This window comes from Glycine max, chromosome 9, assembly GCF_000004515.6.
Source record: "Glycine max cultivar Williams 82 chromosome 9, Glycine_max_v4.0, whole genome shotgun sequence".
NCBI lineage: Eukaryota > Viridiplantae > Streptophyta > Magnoliopsida > Fabales > Fabaceae > Glycine > Glycine max.
This window is the reverse complement of record NC_038245.2, coordinates 34,412,001-34,429,830: the sequence shown is the minus strand read 5'-3', so window position 1 is coordinate 34,429,830 and position 17,830 is coordinate 34,412,001. Positions and strand designations below refer to the sequence as shown.

The 17,830-nt window shown below is 37.2% G+C and overlaps 1 protein-coding gene across 1 annotated transcript; it reads right to left on the bottom strand.

The window, feature by feature from the left end:
- Nucleotides 1-6,916: 6,916 nt before the first annotated feature.
- Nucleotides 6,917-10,862, bottom strand: LOC100818158 (BAHD acyltransferase DCR). Its single transcript, XM_003533939.5, has 2 exons — nt 9,967-10,862; nt 6,917-8,089 (listed from the first exon to the last, which is right to left on the bottom strand). The coding sequence occupies exons 1-2, from the start codon at nt 10,423-10,425 to the stop codon at nt 7,202-7,204; spliced, it is 1,347 nt and encodes a 448-aa protein (XP_003533987.1). The 5' UTR covers nt 10,426-10,862; the 3' UTR covers nt 6,917-7,201.
- Nucleotides 10,863-17,830: the final 6,968 nt, after the last annotated feature.

Here is a 17,830-nt window from a genome sequence, read left to right as displayed (position 1 = left end):
TGACATTTGACCAAATAGACACTTCTTTTTATTAGCCACCAAGCCATGTGTTTGTAAAAGTCTCAACACTTCCTCTAAGTGTTGTAAATGAGTCTGCCAGTCATTACTATAGACCAATATGTCATCAAAGAAAACTAATACAAACTTTCTTAACCAAGGTCTGAACACTTCATTCATTAAACTCTGAAAAGTTGAAGGGGCATTCATCAATCCAAAAGGCATTACCATGAACTCGTAATGGCCCTCGTGGGTACGAAAAGCTGTCTTGTGTATGTCTTCCTCCTTGATCCTCACCTGGTGGTAACCAGATTTTAGGTCCAGCTTGGAGAAAAACTTAGCTCCATGTAACTCATCCAACAATTCCTCTATCACCGGTATTGGGAACTTATCCGGTATAGTAGCTTTGTTCAAGGCTCTATAATCTATACACATTCTCCATGATCCATCTTTCTTCTTGACAAGTATGACAGGGCTAGAAAACGAACTGGTGCTCGGTCGTATAATTCCTGTCTCCAACATCTCTTTCACTTGTCTCTCAATTTCATTTTTGTGATGATGAGGATATGTATATGGTCTCACATTGACTGGCCCTTCCCCTTCCTTCAAGGTAATCACGTGTTCTTTCTTCCTTTTGGGTGGCAACCCTTTAGGCTCTTGAAACACATCTGCACACAAATTCAACAAGTGTTCCAATTCCCTTGATTGCTCCAACTCTAAGGCATGAAAGGATCCACCATCCACCTTACTACCAACCTCTCTCCCCCATACCTCCTGACTTCTTTTTGGCTTGCTAATAATACTCTGTAAAGTCTCCATGCCCTTCATATTACCATCCACCCCATGTAAAGTGACCCACCTTTTGTTGTACCAAAAACTCATGGTATGTTGTTTCCAATTGATTATCATATCACCCAGAGTACGAAGCCATTCTATCCCCAATACTACATCCATTCCTCCCAACTCAAACAACTGAACATCTACTACTACATGTAAATCATCTATGTCAATCTCCAATTTTTTACACGCCCCTGTAGTTTTAGAACAAGACCCATCACCTAACCTGATGTTTAGAGGTGGTGTGTTCGTGGTGACCAAATTCATTTTCTTGGCTAATTGTTGTGAAATAAAATTGTGGGTCGCCCCACTATCAATTAAAATCACTACTGGTACCTCATGGATGGTCCCCTTCAACTTGATTGACTGTGGCTTAATTTGTTGCGCTTGTCTGAGTTAGTGGAAACTCATCAAGCTCATCTCCCCTTCAATCTCCTCTTCTCCGTCCTCTACCTCTACGGCCAACAACTCGCTCTCCTCTCCTCCGCCATCGTCGGTAATCAGCAACCTCAAATGCTTATCAGGGCATTGGTGTGTCGAACTAAAAGGGCCCGCACATTTGAAACATTGATTCTTCCTCCTTCTTTCCATAACCTCATTGTAAGAAAGGTGGTTGAAGCCCCGATCTCGTGGTCCACTTCGTCTGTCTCCCTGACCAAACCTTTCATTACGTGGTCCAGGTCCAGTTGGCTTGGTTATTGCTTCCTTACCCCCCTTTACTAATACCCAATCTGAGGCTCCTCCCTTATTGGGCCCAACCGACCCAAATCTGCTTGACCCTTGACCCGGTTTGCTAGATCTGGCAAAACCCGACCCATCACGCACCGTCTCCCTCTCTACCGCTCTGGCCACCTGTAAAAGTTTTGCACGGGATAGATTCCCCATGACTGACATGCTTCGTACCTTCCCTTTTATCTCCTCCTTTAATCCATGCAGAAAGTAGCCTTGAAATTGCTTCTCTGGTAATTTAGGGATTTGAGCCGTGAGATACTCAAACTCCGTGATATAATTATCCACACTTCCCTTCTGTCGTAACTCCGTCAACTGCTCATAGATATCCCCGTCACCGTGTCCTCCATATCTCTCAAGTAACGCCTCTTTCAATTGCTCCCATGTTAGTTCTTCCTCATCGTTGATTAACGAGTTGAAGAAATGTATGGTCGCTCCTTCCATACACAGTTGAGCTAGCCAAACCTTCACATCTGACCTCGTTCCTTGTACCCGGAAATAAACCTTTGCGCGAGAAATCCATCCCGCCGGATCTCCACCGTCGAACATGGGTAGCTCGACTTTTTTAACGGCTTGTCGAAACTCCATTTGCGCCTCATCGTTACTCGGGCCCGATCCAGACTCCGGGGTTCCTTCGATCAACACGACATCACCTTCCTTCTTCTTGTCTAAGCTCCTCTCAAACATGGCTATGAGAGTTGCTTGACCTTGCTCCAACGTCAACAAGGAGGCCTTAATTCCGGTGATTTCTCCTTCTAACGCAGCGATTCGTTCGTCCATTCGTTGTATTATGGTAAGTTGATTTTGTTTGGGTGGCATTCACTGGTTTTCGTCTCGTCGAAATCCGGCAGGTCGGACCAAATTGTTAGGAACCAGCTTAATCAAACAGTAATGTTATAGAAAAGAGATGATGAAATTGTATAAGAGCTTTATTTATGATTTGGTAAAAGAGTATTACAAACAGGGAACAACCAGAGCTCAGCTCCGTAGGCCAGGTGACCCCTGCCTAATCATCCTAACTACTCTCAATGATCCAAAGATGCTATTCCCTAGTACGTACTGCTCCTCTTATTAAGGAAAAGGTGAGTAGCTCTTGCATCTAGCCAATCTCTTCTCTCCACGTCAGCTTGGCTCTAACTGTCATTTGTATTGGCAACATTCTTCTTTCTTCTAGAATAAACGTACCACACCTTAGGGCCCACAGCGGAATGGTGATGGGCTAAGGCTTCACTTGGCTCCTCCTTTTGTGTACGGGGTCTATCAGGTTCAGGGAGGAGGTGGTGGGAGAGAGGAAGCTAGGCTTTTGTTTGGAAGAAGGACAAAAAGGAAATATTAGAAAATTTGGGGTGTACCAAGCAAAATTGGAGTGCAATAAGTAGTTATCGTAATCTTTCATTACTTTTTGGGTTGCAAACTTTGCACTAATAACTGACCAAGTCAGACCAATACATAAGCGTGTAGGTAATTATTTAATGCATCTCATTTGCTTTGGTGCATTCTCAACTGTATTAGGGATTGTCCAATTTGTAATACTGTGGCTGACTAAAAACACTAAACTTAATGTTTGTAGCCTGGCAGGAAATTTTAATGCTTTCCAGGATATGTTGTAAAGTATAACTATTTGCACTTGCATCTTATTTTAAAACATTATACCTATCATTTTAAACTATAGTCAAAGTGATGTTGAGAAATATCTGTTAATTATGAACATTTGTTAATAGTATGAGAATTACTTAATTAAAGGCAACTCATACGAGTTTCTGGGAGGAAGTATATTTCACGATGCCAAGGTTGTAGGTTTGTTGTGTGCTGTTTGCACTCTTATTTTACTTTTTTTATACACACACACACGATAGTTTCTTTTGTTAGCTTCCTAACATGTACTTAAAGCGCGCACACACACACACAAAATAGATCCCAATTAACATGTGCTTAAAGCAAATGATGTAATTTAGCTTGTGAGATATGTGATGTTATATATGCTATTGATTTCTTTGCTTTTTTTATCTTGTTAAAAACAGAATCCTTGAAATATATTGGTTGTACATGAACATGACGTCTGATAATTCAATTCATTCAGGGTGTTTATTTTATGGATAATATTTTTTAGTTATGAGAATATAACATGGGAATGTTATTTTCAGATATTATTAAAAAAATATGTTTGATTAACTATTTAATTAAATTGGTTGGGATGATTTTTAATATTTTTAGGAATGATCAAAACATATAATTGAGTTATTTTTTCCCCTAAGAATATATATTATTATTATTACTAAAATGTGCTTATTACAAAAACTCTTGTTACACCCTTCATTTTTTTTCATGTGTTTCATGATTACGATAATTGAAAGAAGAGAAAAAATTGCCGATCAAAAGGGGGCATGGGAGGGAAAGGAAAAATTATGGTAAAATATAGAAATGAAATCGACAAGAGATCAAACTGCAGAAACATTAATTGGACAAGAACAAAATTTGTGGGAATCGAAAAAATTTAAGCACATGTTATGAAGAAACAATGAGAGAGTAATGAAATAAGATATATATGAATTTTTACTTATAAAGAGATATTCTTGTACCATAAGAATATTTTTTCTCCGTTTTCTGTGTCAGGGATTAAGTATTGATAGAACGTGAAATTATATTTTTTTCAGAAATAAAATATATCCATGATTAATTTTTTTATGGCCTAATAATACATATGAGATAATTTTTTTCAATCTTATAATTCTAAGAATAATAAAATAATCCGTAGAACAAACTTACACTTTTTAGCGTGTTTGGTAACATTGGGCAGATGTGATTTTCCATGTTTCATCAGAAGTTAATATATAGTTATAGCTTCTATATATGTTGGAAATGAAATTTGTCCCTTTCTGATGGTTTCCAAACACGTACTTTGTGACAGCTTTGATTTTGCAAGGGGTTTGACACCACCGTTGGAAGCACCAGTTAACGCAAAGCTGGTGGCAAAGTGAGACTCACTGAGCACGTACTTTTGTGGGAATTCAGATGCAAATTTTCCTTTATTCCTATGTTTTGTTTTTTCTGTTATTCTCTTACCTACATTCATGCACCAAGTTATTATCAGTTCTTGTTTAACGTTTTTTTTTTTTTATGTATAAATATATTCTCTTTACTGTATCCCAAATATATATAAAACTTTCTCTAAATAAATTATGAGTTTAATAGTATGACGGTAGTGTAAAATACTTTTATATTTTTGCTTAATTATAAATTATTTTTAATATAATTTTTAAAATAATTATCATAAAAAATTAATAAATTTATTATATATAATAAATTATAATTTGATGATGATGTAAAATTTTTACAGCGTTATATAATCATTTTTCTCCCAAATTATTCTTCCTCTCCCGGCACTAGATCAGAATACGCCCCACATGACCCATTCTAGATGGCTTCAATATTTCCAACTTCTATTAAGTTTCAATTAGCTCTGCTTAGCCATTAATTAAATTTGAAATCTAGGAGATCTTGATCAATATAAATTTATCCTTGCAAAACTATCATTTATAAGTTTTATGTGCTACTCAAGAGAATTCTGAGTCTAAGGTACTTAGCTCAACAAATTTCTAATCTAGCTCCCAAGCCTAATAAACAATTAACCACAAAGAACAAAATTTCAATTTAAAAATATTAATTTATTTTAAATATTAGAACTAATTACTTATAAGAAACCAGGATGTTACACCAGTCAAGAACAATCCATGCAAAATGTATCTCACATTTCAGGTTGGAAGGCTAGAAGCATTTCCAAGGGAGCTCGAAAACTCAACAATCTACTGATGATGCTGGTTTACCAGTTAATCGCCACACTCGCAATATCCCATGAGAGCAGTTATACACATTGATTCATTGTTAATATATACACACTTTTTTTTTAGTCCAAATATGTTAACAAGTTACATTATTAATAAATTTTAAATTAATATCTAAATATAATTTACTAACATACTCATACTTAAAAAAAATGTAAAAAGAAATGCGTACAAAGAGAGATGTATACACATCCCTAAGGAAGTAGAAATTATCACTTTCAACAGATCATACCTGCAAGTTCACCCAATATCATAAATGATCTCCAAAATAGCATCACCTTGGTAAATAAATTACTTATAAATGATGTCAAGTTTTTCCCTTTTTCTTTCACGTCTAGATATATTCACAAGTATAATTAACAGCGAGACTAACCCTTAATAGTTAGGCAGAACTCTGCTTCAAGTAATAATGCCAAGATCGATTTGAATCCCTAACATATATTACAAGTGAAATTCGTGGGGAATCATAGTCAATTATTTCAATTATAACAAACCACTTCGGATAAAATGACGCCTAGTTTGGTTTCTCCCTTGACAAGAAAAAGACCCTAGCTAGAACTGGACCCTGTGCATGTGCCCATATTAATCACTACAGTTGCCTTGAACTGTCACTCTATCTGTGAATTCTGTGTCCCATTATTGCTTACCTACTAGGTTTTACAAATGTATATGTATAAAATCATTGTCCGTAGCCTCCATATCTCAATATCAAGTATTGAAGGCATGCATGATGCACCAATTCAATATCGTTTGCCCCAATTGAAGAAACACATTTAATTCTTTCTCTCATATTTAAGTGATTTTATTTTACTTTTTATTTGCTAGAGAGACAGAAAAGAGAATAAGTGATTTGATCCTCTTTTTCTCATATTAATTTTCTTTAGCAATTCAATATGAATTGATATTTGTATATATACCTTATTGGCATGTTCCTGACAGCTGTTGTCACTTAGGTGTTGTTTGTTTCCAAAAAAAGTGAAAGGAAAAGAAAAAAAAAAGAAGGAAAGTGAGACGATTTTTGGATTATTTAATAAGAGGGAAAATGAAATATTTTTTTTCTGTATATGTGATTGAATAAAAAGTAGAAAGAAAGAAAAAATATGTATATAAAAATTACATAAATACTTTTAACAAAAAAAATGTTTAGAAATGAGAATAATTTAGTACTTTTATTAAAAAAAAATGTTGTTTGTGCCTCTTTTCTCTCCAAAATGAGAGAGGATTGCAAAAGAAGTGGGAGCCATTCATTTTTTTGGAATGCTTTGCTTATTTTCAATTAACCAAATGGGAAAACGAAGATTTTTTCTTTCTACCGTTCCAAACTGACGTTAAAAAAAATCATTTTTTTTACAAGAGGAAATTAAAAGAATCCATTTGCTTCCCTTCAGTTATTTCCCTTTTAGCATTACAATTATCTTTTCTTTTTCAAATAACTACTTTTGTGTTATATAATAATAGTAATAATAATATAATTTCTCTCTTTTTATAAATATATAACTTACACATTACTATAATTAAAACTCACAATAATTCCTTTCACTTGTCATGAACTACAATCATTGACCATACATATGGAACAGACATTAGTAGGTTCAAAATCAATCAAGCGTAGAACCACAAAATATATAAAATCCTAAAACAGCACAACTTTAAATTAAATTGCATCCATGAATCACATCAGAATTCATAATTGGACATTGAAGTCGACCCCTTCAACAATCTGAGCAGTACTACTTCCAAATTTGCTCAACGTACTTTTTCTAGCCATTTTTTTTATTGCACTTGCTCTAGCAATTTTATGCTTCCAAAAGAAAATCCTTGTCTTGCTCCAACTTCCCCATAGCCTCAGGCTCCAAGGTTAGTTCCACATCAATGCTCCTTCCTCCACTTTTCCCCGGATACAAATAAATCATCCCATCAAACTTGTTATTAGTCCCACTCCTCACATTCTCTGGCTTCCCCCATCCAAAATCAATGTCATAAACTTTAAACCTTGGGGAACTTCCCACAGCCACACAATTCACCCCAGCATCTTTGAATTCAAAAATTTTGGGTGCACTTTCCCACTCTTTGTTACGTTCCTCAATAGTCTTAGCATTGTGGGCTTCAATGGCTTTCTGCACCAATGAAGCCCCGAATTGTGGCGGATGGGCCGTTAAGAGCCCAACCGCTGTAACGGTAAAAATAGCCTGAATTAAGTTTCCGAAATAAGTCTCCGGCATTGGCGGGTCCACCCGCTTCCGGCAATCGGCAAAGACGGTGAACACGGTATAATCCTCCGGCTTCAAGTTACGTGCATGGCTTACATGGCGCCAAACGTGGGAGGAAAGAGCCTGAAATGTTGAGAATGGTTTTGAGCCGTCCGATGGAGGGTTCTCGTTGACCGTTGACTTGATCTTGTCGATGGCTGACTCAGAGAATTTGAAGATTTTTTCCCTAAGTGCTGGCGCGGGCTTTGCTTCACCGTTGGAAGTTGGTGGGCCGTTGGGCTCTGGTAGCGAAAGGTCCAGCTTCACGCGTGTGTTCCGGGCCTTGGTCCGGTCCAGGAAGGGTGGTGCTGACGTGGAAGGTGAACCGCTGCAGATCTCGGCCCATGAGGTCATGAACTGCCACGTGGCAGTCCCGTCCAAGACAGCATGGTTGAACGCTAGGCCCATTGCGAGCCCATCTTTGAGCTTCGTTAACTGTGAGAAAGAAATAGAAAGGCAATGAAAGTTAGAAGATGAAAAACAGAAAATAATAAAAGAGAGAGTGAATGTGATAGGTGATCAGTGGGGTGCACTATAATGGCATAACGTGGTGGTTAACAGTGCCGCCATCAATTTAACACACTCTATTTGTCTAATAAATTGACAACCTACGCATGGAGTATCGTTGTAATAAAATGGCCTTTAATTTTAGAAATTAGTAAAAGTTAGCAGCATATTTTCAACAGTTAAATTTCCTTATTTGCATTAAAATCTTGTTAAACTTCGTTGTGTGGACAACTTACACAGCTCTAAGTATTTTCTAAAACGTTGAAATTTTTTCTTCATAAAATTTAAAACTTTGGATTAGATTCTATAATTAAGTAGAATACATGAGTTATTATTAACATCTAACACAACACGTTATTTTCGATTTGTACTGAGTAAAAATAATTCTTACACCTATGTGCTGCTAATTGAATTTGTACGAATCTCTCACTTTTTTTTCCTTATTCAAAATCAAAGGTATTATGAAAGGAGGGGAATCGATCATCTACTAGGATGGATCTAGTGGGCAAGTTTGGGTAGATTATACGAAGTTTTAGACTCTGAAATTCAAACTTTATTTTCGTTATTGTAAAAACGAATGGACTCAATTGAGAGTCACACTCACACAAGCTGATGAGTGGGGACAGGACTAGAGGCAACTGACCTTTATCTTTAGAATTCAGAGTTGACGTATAGACTTTAAAAACATATTTCAGAAAAAAAATTAAATGAATCTTTGTCTTGTAACATAGTCTATCAATAGTATATTTATTAGGACAGCAATATAGAATGCATTATTTGCATAAACTTGATTTTCATTGTGGTGTTATTATTTTTCATCTGAGCCACACTCAAATGATCATTTGTTCATTTTGAGTTAAATCTTAATTTATAATTACAAAGATTTTATACCATCACCAAACCATGTATTGATATGTTATCAAGGAGAGTAATTTTTCAAAAGAAAAACTAATATTATAATCAAACTCATTTAATAATCACCTATTAAATGATGCCATATGTATTATTAGTGGACCAAAATTTAACCCTCAATAATTAAGTATTATTAGTGGACCAAAATTTAACCCTCAATAATTAAATAGTTATTTTTGTCATTGACAAAATGAGACACGGACACTGGTAGTGGTGATTTGATGTTTTACCTATATTCTTTTGCTAAAAGCTAAAAGTGATCTCTTAATTTATGGTTCATTTATGAATTTACAACTTACTAACCTCTTATAGATATCATTCATAGGGTGGTGGGCTCAGTTTCCTCTGGATCTAAAAGGGTATATGAGAAAGACAACCAATCACCCAATGTCTTGCATCTAAATTAAAAATTCTAGTATAGCTAGCTAGATGGTTTGATCTAAATAGAAGGTGCAAAAGAGAAGGGAAAAAGAGGTGTTTTGATGACATCAACTCAAATGTTCCATTTACATAATCTTCTCCCTTGCTTGACTATTTAGGTGAAAATAAACCCCCCAAAAAAGTGTCAAAACTAAGCATAGCTACTAGTTTTTGGAAGTTATGGAAAGTGCCTTATGAGCCATCCAAAACCTCTTTTTAAATTAGATCTGCTACAAACTAGTCCAACTTTCCCTATATTCATTGTTTTATCCAGCCCCCATGTTATGAACATAGTTATCATTATGCAGTTTCATTAATTTAATTTACACAAGAAAACTTGAAGTTGAATGTTATGTTGACCCTTTAGACCATGATGACTTCCAATATTCAAAAGGCTAATCTAATCAAGAGCATGAAAACTAATTAGATCAACATGCTTTGAAATTTGAACAAACTAATTAAATTATATTTACCTGAACAGCCAGCAAGGGCCTATGCATGCCTTCCAAATTCAAGATACCACTATAAGGTATCAGCTCCTTCAAATTAGTGTTACTAATTTCAGCCACAGTTAGATCATCCACACCAATTTCATCATCAGCTACAACAGCTTCAACAACCTCCACACCAAGCATGTCATCATCATACTCCACTCTGAACACCCCCTCTTCATCTTTCCCTAACTTGCCAGCAAGTTGGTGGAACTCCTTCAGCACCACTCCAAGTCCAACTTTGAGTTTTTGGACCATGCCCTCGAAATCTTCACCCTTGTAAAACAAGAGCTTCTGGTTGTAGTAAAAGGCCAAGTAGGGAAGATCAAAAGTGACCAATTGGTACTCTTTTCTTCCAATTTTCTCCTCTGATTGAACATGGCTCTTGTTAGTGACTTTCAGGTTGAGAGACTCTTCCTTCTTCACCACCTCACCTGCCATTTTTTTTGTAAGAAAAATATAATTTGTTGGAAGAAATTATGAACTGAATGTTGGTTTGATGTGTGTGTTCGTGAGTTTACAGGATTGTTATAGAGCAGTGTTGTTGGGAAGCATTTATGGAATTCATGAGAGCGGTTGTGACCAATTAATAACGCTTACTGGGTTAGCAGTTTGGTAGGATGTAATTATAGATGCAGAAATGCTTGGTAGTAACATCAGAAAACTCATGCATCAAGTGCCATACTTAATTAAAGCTATATTTGGTTACCAAGGGGATAGATTTTGTTCTATTTAATATACATCAAGTGCCATATATACTTAAAGAAACCAAAAATAAAAATTTTAATTAGAAAGTAAACATATAATTATATCATAAATATAAAAATGAGACCAACATCATGTTTGAATGTTGGTTTGATTTGAATGGGACTCGTATCTCTTAAATAAAATCCCAAATTCGAGTATTATAGATAGAAAAATAATTAGGAAATGAAATCTCACTAATATAATTCGTTATTAACAAAATCAGTAATAAATATTTTATGCCATAACAAAAGATATAAAGTCGTTAAGTACTTATTTTTTATAAATAATTGAAAGAACTTAAGAGAATATCTCTAATATTCTTTAATGTTTTTGCTTATTGAAAACATTAAAGAGCAAACAGGGATCCAGGAATGTATTAAACGGAGATTGGATTTTTTTTTACATAATTTTTAAATATTTAAATTCTAATAAATAATATTTTTAAAAAATATTTATCATTAATTTTATGGATAAAGTTAGAAATATGATCCACTACTAGAAAAAATTTAAACAAATATCAACTAAAAATATAATTTTCATATATATTTTCCTTTATTACTATTTTTGAATTTTAATTTTTTTTCCTCATATATACAAATGGTACTAGGAAGGGGGTGGATAAATTTGTCCTTCTTCAAGATTATATATTTAATATTCCTTAATCTGTATTGGTTAAATTTATGAAATTTTAATTGGTATTTTTCATTTTAAATTATATTTATATTTTTCAAATTATATATATATATATATATATATATATATATATATATATATATATATATATATATATATATATATATATATATTACCTCGAAAGAATTTAAATTTAAATTTATTTTTCAAGGAAATGCATACAACATAAAAAAAGTTAATGACAAAATTATTACAATAAAATAGTTTTATTTGATTAAAATATCATTAGTAAAAGAGTTCAACTGACATCGCAATTGAAGATATCAATTTATCTCAAAATGAGTGGATATTGTGGGAGGAGAATTAGTTGAGAGACAAATAAGAAATACTAAATATCTCATGATTTGATAAAAAAAAAGAGTTGAGATATAGTCATAAATTAAGTATTTAGTTTTTTTTTTTGGATAAGCTAAAATAAATATTTAGTTAAGATTGATACTAATAAAGAAAGACATTGTTTTAAAAAATAATTAATTTTTTTAATTTTTAAAATGATAATAGTGTTTAAAATAATTCAATTTTTTTAAAATTTCATATAATTTGAAATTGAGAGAATATTGTATTCGATTTATGTTATTTTCCTTAATCACATATATGTATCATATATCAATAGAATATATGTTATTTTCCTTAATCACATATATGTATCATATATCAATAGAATATATTAGTATTTTTATATGATTAGAGGTGGTGAAATTGATTAAAGTTAGAAGTTGGATGTGGATAAAAGCTAAACTTGAAAAACCATCAATCTCTTATTATGATCTTCAGCCAAATTTTGAAATGTCTATTCTCGTATTTTAAAAATAGGGTTGCATCTTGATGTAAAGGGTAAGGGTATTCCTTATACTCCCTGGTAGTGCTTGGTGTTCGAGGCCAAAGCAAACCTCCTAGAACGCAGAGAGAGAGAGAGAAAGAGAATCTAGATTTAGGAAGAAGATGGATGCTTATTATTCTGCTACCATTCACTAAGATGGTGGGTACATTTTATAACCACTAAATGGCAGTTACAACAAGCCTAACGGTCTAACCGCAAGCACCTACTACATGATTATTCCTTCTTGAATATTCTCGCGCTAGCAACCAAACTACATGTACATCAGCTCCTTAGGTAGTCACGTAATCCTTTAGGTGCATATGTGTGATGCTTTGCCTCTTGGGCCTTGCTGTATGCACCCCTTCTCTCCTATTCATATCATTCTCGCGACCTTCAAACAATACCTTGTCCTCAAGGTGGTGTATTGCTTGGAAGGCTGTCCATTCTTCCCAAGAAGTTTCGTCCGGATGAAGGCCTTTCCACTGAACTAACACGAGATGCTTGGGTCCTGACTCTGAAGGGATAGTTTTATGAGCTAAAATAGCTAATGGCATGGAGACAAGTTGATTGTCCACTGCCAACTGAGGAAGCTCTGCCACTGCGTCTGCAGGGGCCGTACCCCAAAATGGTTTTAAATTTGAACAATGGAACACTGGTGGATTCTTAAGTGTTTCGGTAATGCCAGCTTATAAGCCACGGGTCCCATCTTCTCGGTGATTCGAAATGGTCCATAGAAACATCGTGCGAGTTTCGAATGAACTGCACCCAAAGCTGTGGTCTGACGATATGGCCGTAGTCGAACTAAAACCCGTCACCTATTTGAAATCCGTGATCCCTGCGATGCCTGTCTACAATGGCCTTCATCCGTGTTTGGGCCTTGAGTAACTTTTGACGAAGCAAGGTGAATATGACCTCTCGTTGATTGAGTAGATCATCCACAGCGTCCACCGTGGCTGTGCCCGTCACGTATTGAGGAAAGGTTGGTGGTTTACGACCAAACGTGACTTCAAATGGTGTCATTCCCGTGGACGAGTGAATTGAAGTGTTATAGGACCACTCGGCCCATAACAAAAAATGACCCCAGGAATGCGGTTTACAATGAACGAAGGCTCTTAAGTACTATTTAATGATCCTATTTGCCACCTCCGTTTGATCATCTGTTTGAGGATGGTACGCGGAGCTCATTCTGAGTTTAGTGCCACTCAGACGAAACAAAGCTTTCCAAAATTTGCTCATGAATAGCAGATCTCGATCAGAGATAATACTCCAAGGCATGCCATGGAGTTTTCCAATGAGTTCCATGAAAATATGAGCAACGGTTTGTGCCGTATGACAAGAAGGAAGCATACCAAGGTGTAGTCCCTTAGAAAAATGATCATCAATTACAAGAATACAGGTGTTGCCGCGATACGCCGGAAGTCCCACGATAAAATCCATGGAGAGATCCTCCCATGGCTGCGCCGACATTGGTAGTGGGCATAATAAACCTTGGGGTTTTGCAGGTTCGTACTTCACTAATTGACAATCCACGCATTATGCCACAAACTTGCGAATGTCGTTACTCATCGTCTGCCATGTGAAGTTTTCCACTATTCGATTCAAGGTTTTTCGAAAACCCATATGACCCTCTGTTGGTGTTTGATGGAATTCTGTGAGTAGAGCCTTGATGAAGGTGCAATCTGAAGGTAGCCAGATGCACCCTTGATGCAAAAAAAATTGGGTGTTAACACGTGCTCCGGATAATCTTCTGGGTTTGCTTGAATTTTCTCTCTTAAAGTGATGAAATCATTATGCAACTGCAACTCCTTATAGAGATCTTCAAGAAACACAAAATGTGGCATGGAGAGGATGAAGTATGAAGCATTGGGTAACTCCGAACACCGCGACAACGTGTCCCCAATCACATTCGTTTTTCCTGTTCTATATTGGATAAAGTAATCGAATCGTAACAATCGTGCCAAATAACGGTGCTGCTCCAGAGTTTGAATGGCCTGGCTCATCAGCTCCTTCAAGCTTCTATGATCAATCAAGATTATAAAGTGGTGCCCTAAAAGATACTGCCTCCATTTTTTAACAGCAATGGTGATTGTAGCGAGTTCACGAACATAAGTTGAAGAAGAAAGTAACTTGGGGCAAAACTGCTTGCTAAAAAAAGCTATCGGGTGTCTTCCTTGGGACAGCACCGCACCTATACCCGAACCTGAGGCATCTGTCTCCACCACGAAAGGTTTCGTGAAGTCAGGCAATGCTAAGACTGGAGAATGTGTCATAGCATGCTTCAATTTGTTGAAGGCAACATCAGCTTCCACGGTCCAGTGGAACTCTTCCTTGGTCAACAGACTTGTAAGTGGTGTTGCCAACGTTGCGTAGCTCCTTATAAATCTTCGATAAAAGCCAGCAAGGCCGAGGAACCCACAGAGGGCCCGTACCATGCGAGGTTGTGGCCATTGTTGAATGGCTTGCACCTTGTCTGATAATGGCTGAACCCCTTCGTCGGAGACAACATGACCCAGGTATTCGATCTTTTTTTGAGCAAAGGAGCATTTAGAAAATTTGAGTGTGAACTCACCTTTCTTTAAAACTTGGAACGCGATCTCTAGGTGTCTCAGGTGATCATTGAAGGAGTGACTGTAAATCAAGATGTCATTGAAGAAGACGATGATGTATCTGCGCAGATGCGGCTGAAACAAGCGATTCATCATTGCTTGAAATGACGAAGGTGCGTTGCAAAGTCCGAACGACATTACGCGAAACTCATAGTGGTCGTGGTGCGTGCGGAAGGCGGTTTTGCTTATATCAGATTCTTTCATTAAGATCTGGTGATACCCCTGCATTAAATCGAGCATGGAGAACCAGGTTGTGCCTCCCAGTTCATCTAATAACTCATCCACCATAGGGATAGGGAAGCGGTCACGCACTGTGATAGCATTCAATGCCCTATAGTCCATGCAAAATCTCCACGTCCCGTCGTGCTTCTTCACCAACAAAACAGGTGATGAAAAAGGGCTGGAACTGTGTTGTATGTGACCAGTGTGAAACATCGAGGCCACTTGTCTTTCAATTTCTTGTTTATGAAAGTATGGGTATCGGTAGGGTCTTACGTTTACTGGTGCTGCATTAGGAATAAGATTGATGGAGTGGTTTGTTGCTCGAGATGGAGGAAGGTTTGCTAATGGTTGGAAGAGGGAAGAGTATTTGGTGAGTAAGGTATGGATTGCGGGTATGGTGTGTGTTAAGGGCAAGGGTTCAGGTGTAAGTGAATCAAGATGAATGTGGAAGAAGGTACTAGTGTTACCTGTGTTTACAAGGCATCGTAACTGTGACGGCGAAATCTGATCAATGCTTGCTTCGCGATCCCCCTTGAGCACAATCAACTTATCATTGGAAATGAATTTCATAGTTAAAGTTGCGTAATCCGTCAGAATCTTAAGCCACTATACTCCTAGTACCACATCAGCCCCACAAATTGGAAGAACATGGAAGTCAACCAAAAAGGTTTATGATTGAATGTGTACCGCAAGCTTGTGGCAAATCTGATTACATTGCAGCTCCTTGCCATTCCCCACTGTCACGCGAAGGGTTGAAGTTGATTGTGGCTGCAAACTCAATTTTGTAACCAACTTCTACTGCAAAAAATTGTGTGTGCTTCCTCCATCAATGAGGATGCGCACACGTTGGTGTCCAATGACGACTGTAACTCGTAAAGTTTTAGGGGCTCCTTGACCTGAAAGTGCATGGAGACTAATTTGAGCAGGAGAGACTTCTTGCGAGACTGGAAGCGATAATGGTGGCAACCCCGGAGGTGACTCCGCGTCCTGTAGGTGTTCATCGTCCTCTGTGACAAACAGAAACAAGGACGAGGTGCACTTATGCCCCCTTGTGTATTTTTCATCACAATTAAAGCATAATCCCTTTTCCCTCATAATTGCTAATTCAGTTGGGGAGAGACGTTTGAAAGGAATGGTGGTTGGCGGTGGTTTCGCTGGTGGAGGAAGCAAGAGTGACTCAGCTGGTTTGGAGAGTACTGGCGGCGTGACTCGGGGAGGAGGGCCATAAGACAGATTCGGAGCTCCCTTCGCAACAGGTCGTCGCCCATCCAGCATCTTCTCCTTATGCAACTTGGCAAAGGAGATCACTTGAACCAATGAATGAGGTTGCATCACTTGCACCTCTCGCCGAATTGCTGGGTTCAGTTCTAAAATAAAGCAGCTAAGCACAAATGGTGCCGACAGCCCAATGATGCGGTTTGTCAAAGCTTCAAATTCCGATAGGTATGCTAAGACCGTGGATTGCTGCATCAATTTACAGAGTAATCCTGTTGGATCTTCATATGTGGAAGATGAAAATCGTGCATGAATGGCATGCAAGAAGGCAGGCCACGATGACAGTTGACCACTCCTATGCATCCATTGGAACCAAGTTAACGTTGATCCTTCCATGTAGAAAGAGGCTATGGTTAACCGTTCATGATCTGGTGTTGAATGATATTCAAAGAATTGTGTAATCTTGAAAATCCATCCCTCTGGATCATAGCCATCAAAACGCGATGCATACGATAGTTAGGGTTCGCGACCGTCACACCTGTGGCCGGTGACGGAGCTCGCGGTGGCGTATGAGCCGTTTCCAATTGAGTCATGCGATGCAGAAGCTCATCGATTTTGGAGGACATCGAAGACGAGAGTCGCGCGAACGCTTCTTCCCAAAGATCAGTGTTTACTTTTGAACGAGTAGCTTCAGCCATGGCAACGTCAATGAAAGCACCAATGGTTGTGCTTGGTGTTTGAGGCCCAAGCAAACCTCCCAGAACGCAGAGAGAGAGAGAGAGAGAGAAAGAGAGAAAGAGAATCTAGATTTAGGAAGAAGATGGATGCTTATTATTCTGCTACCATTCACTAAGATGGTGGGTACATTTTATAACCACTAAATGGCAGTTACAACAAGCCTAACGGTCTAATCGCAAGCACCTACTACATGATTATTCCTTCTCGAATATTCTCGCGCTAGCTACCAAACTGCATGTACATCAGCTCCTTACGTAGTCACGTAATCCTTTAGGTGCATGGGTGTGATGCTTTGCCTCTTGGGCCTTGTTGTCTGCACCGCTTCTCTCCTATTCGTATCACTCCCACTCCTAGATTTTAATAAATTTTTCTTTATTCAAAAAAATAATGAGGTTTTTAATGGAGCTACATGTCATTTAACAAAGGTTAGTCCACTTAGCCCATTATAATAGTCCTAAGGCTTTTTGACTCACCTAATGAGGATTCCTAAAAGCCCTCAACCCATACAACCATACTTAGTGCAAGGATAGGATCATTGCTTAAAGAGGGTTATGACTATTTTTTTCATTTGTCCAAAAGTAATATTTTCAACTCAACATTAGTCAAACTAATTTTAATTTGGACTCAATCAGAGTAATTTTAACTTAGTCCTGACTCGATCTTACCCAAAATATTTTTAACTTAGTCTCAACTAGATTTCACCTTAGCTTCAACCAAAACATCTTTAGCTTGACCTCGACCAAGACATATTTAACTCAACCTTAGCTAGAGTGTAATATCTCATTTTTCATTTAAAATAAATAAA

Coding starts and splice junctions, on each gene's coding strand:
- LOC100818158 (XM_003533939.5), bottom strand. CDS start 10,425: ATGGCAGGTGAGGTGGTGAAGAAGGAAGAGTCTCTCAACCTGAAAGTC. Junction 8,090..9,966: donor GGCCCTTGCTGGCTGTTCAG/GTAAATATAATT, acceptor TCTTTCTCACAG/TTAACGAAGCTCAAAGATGG.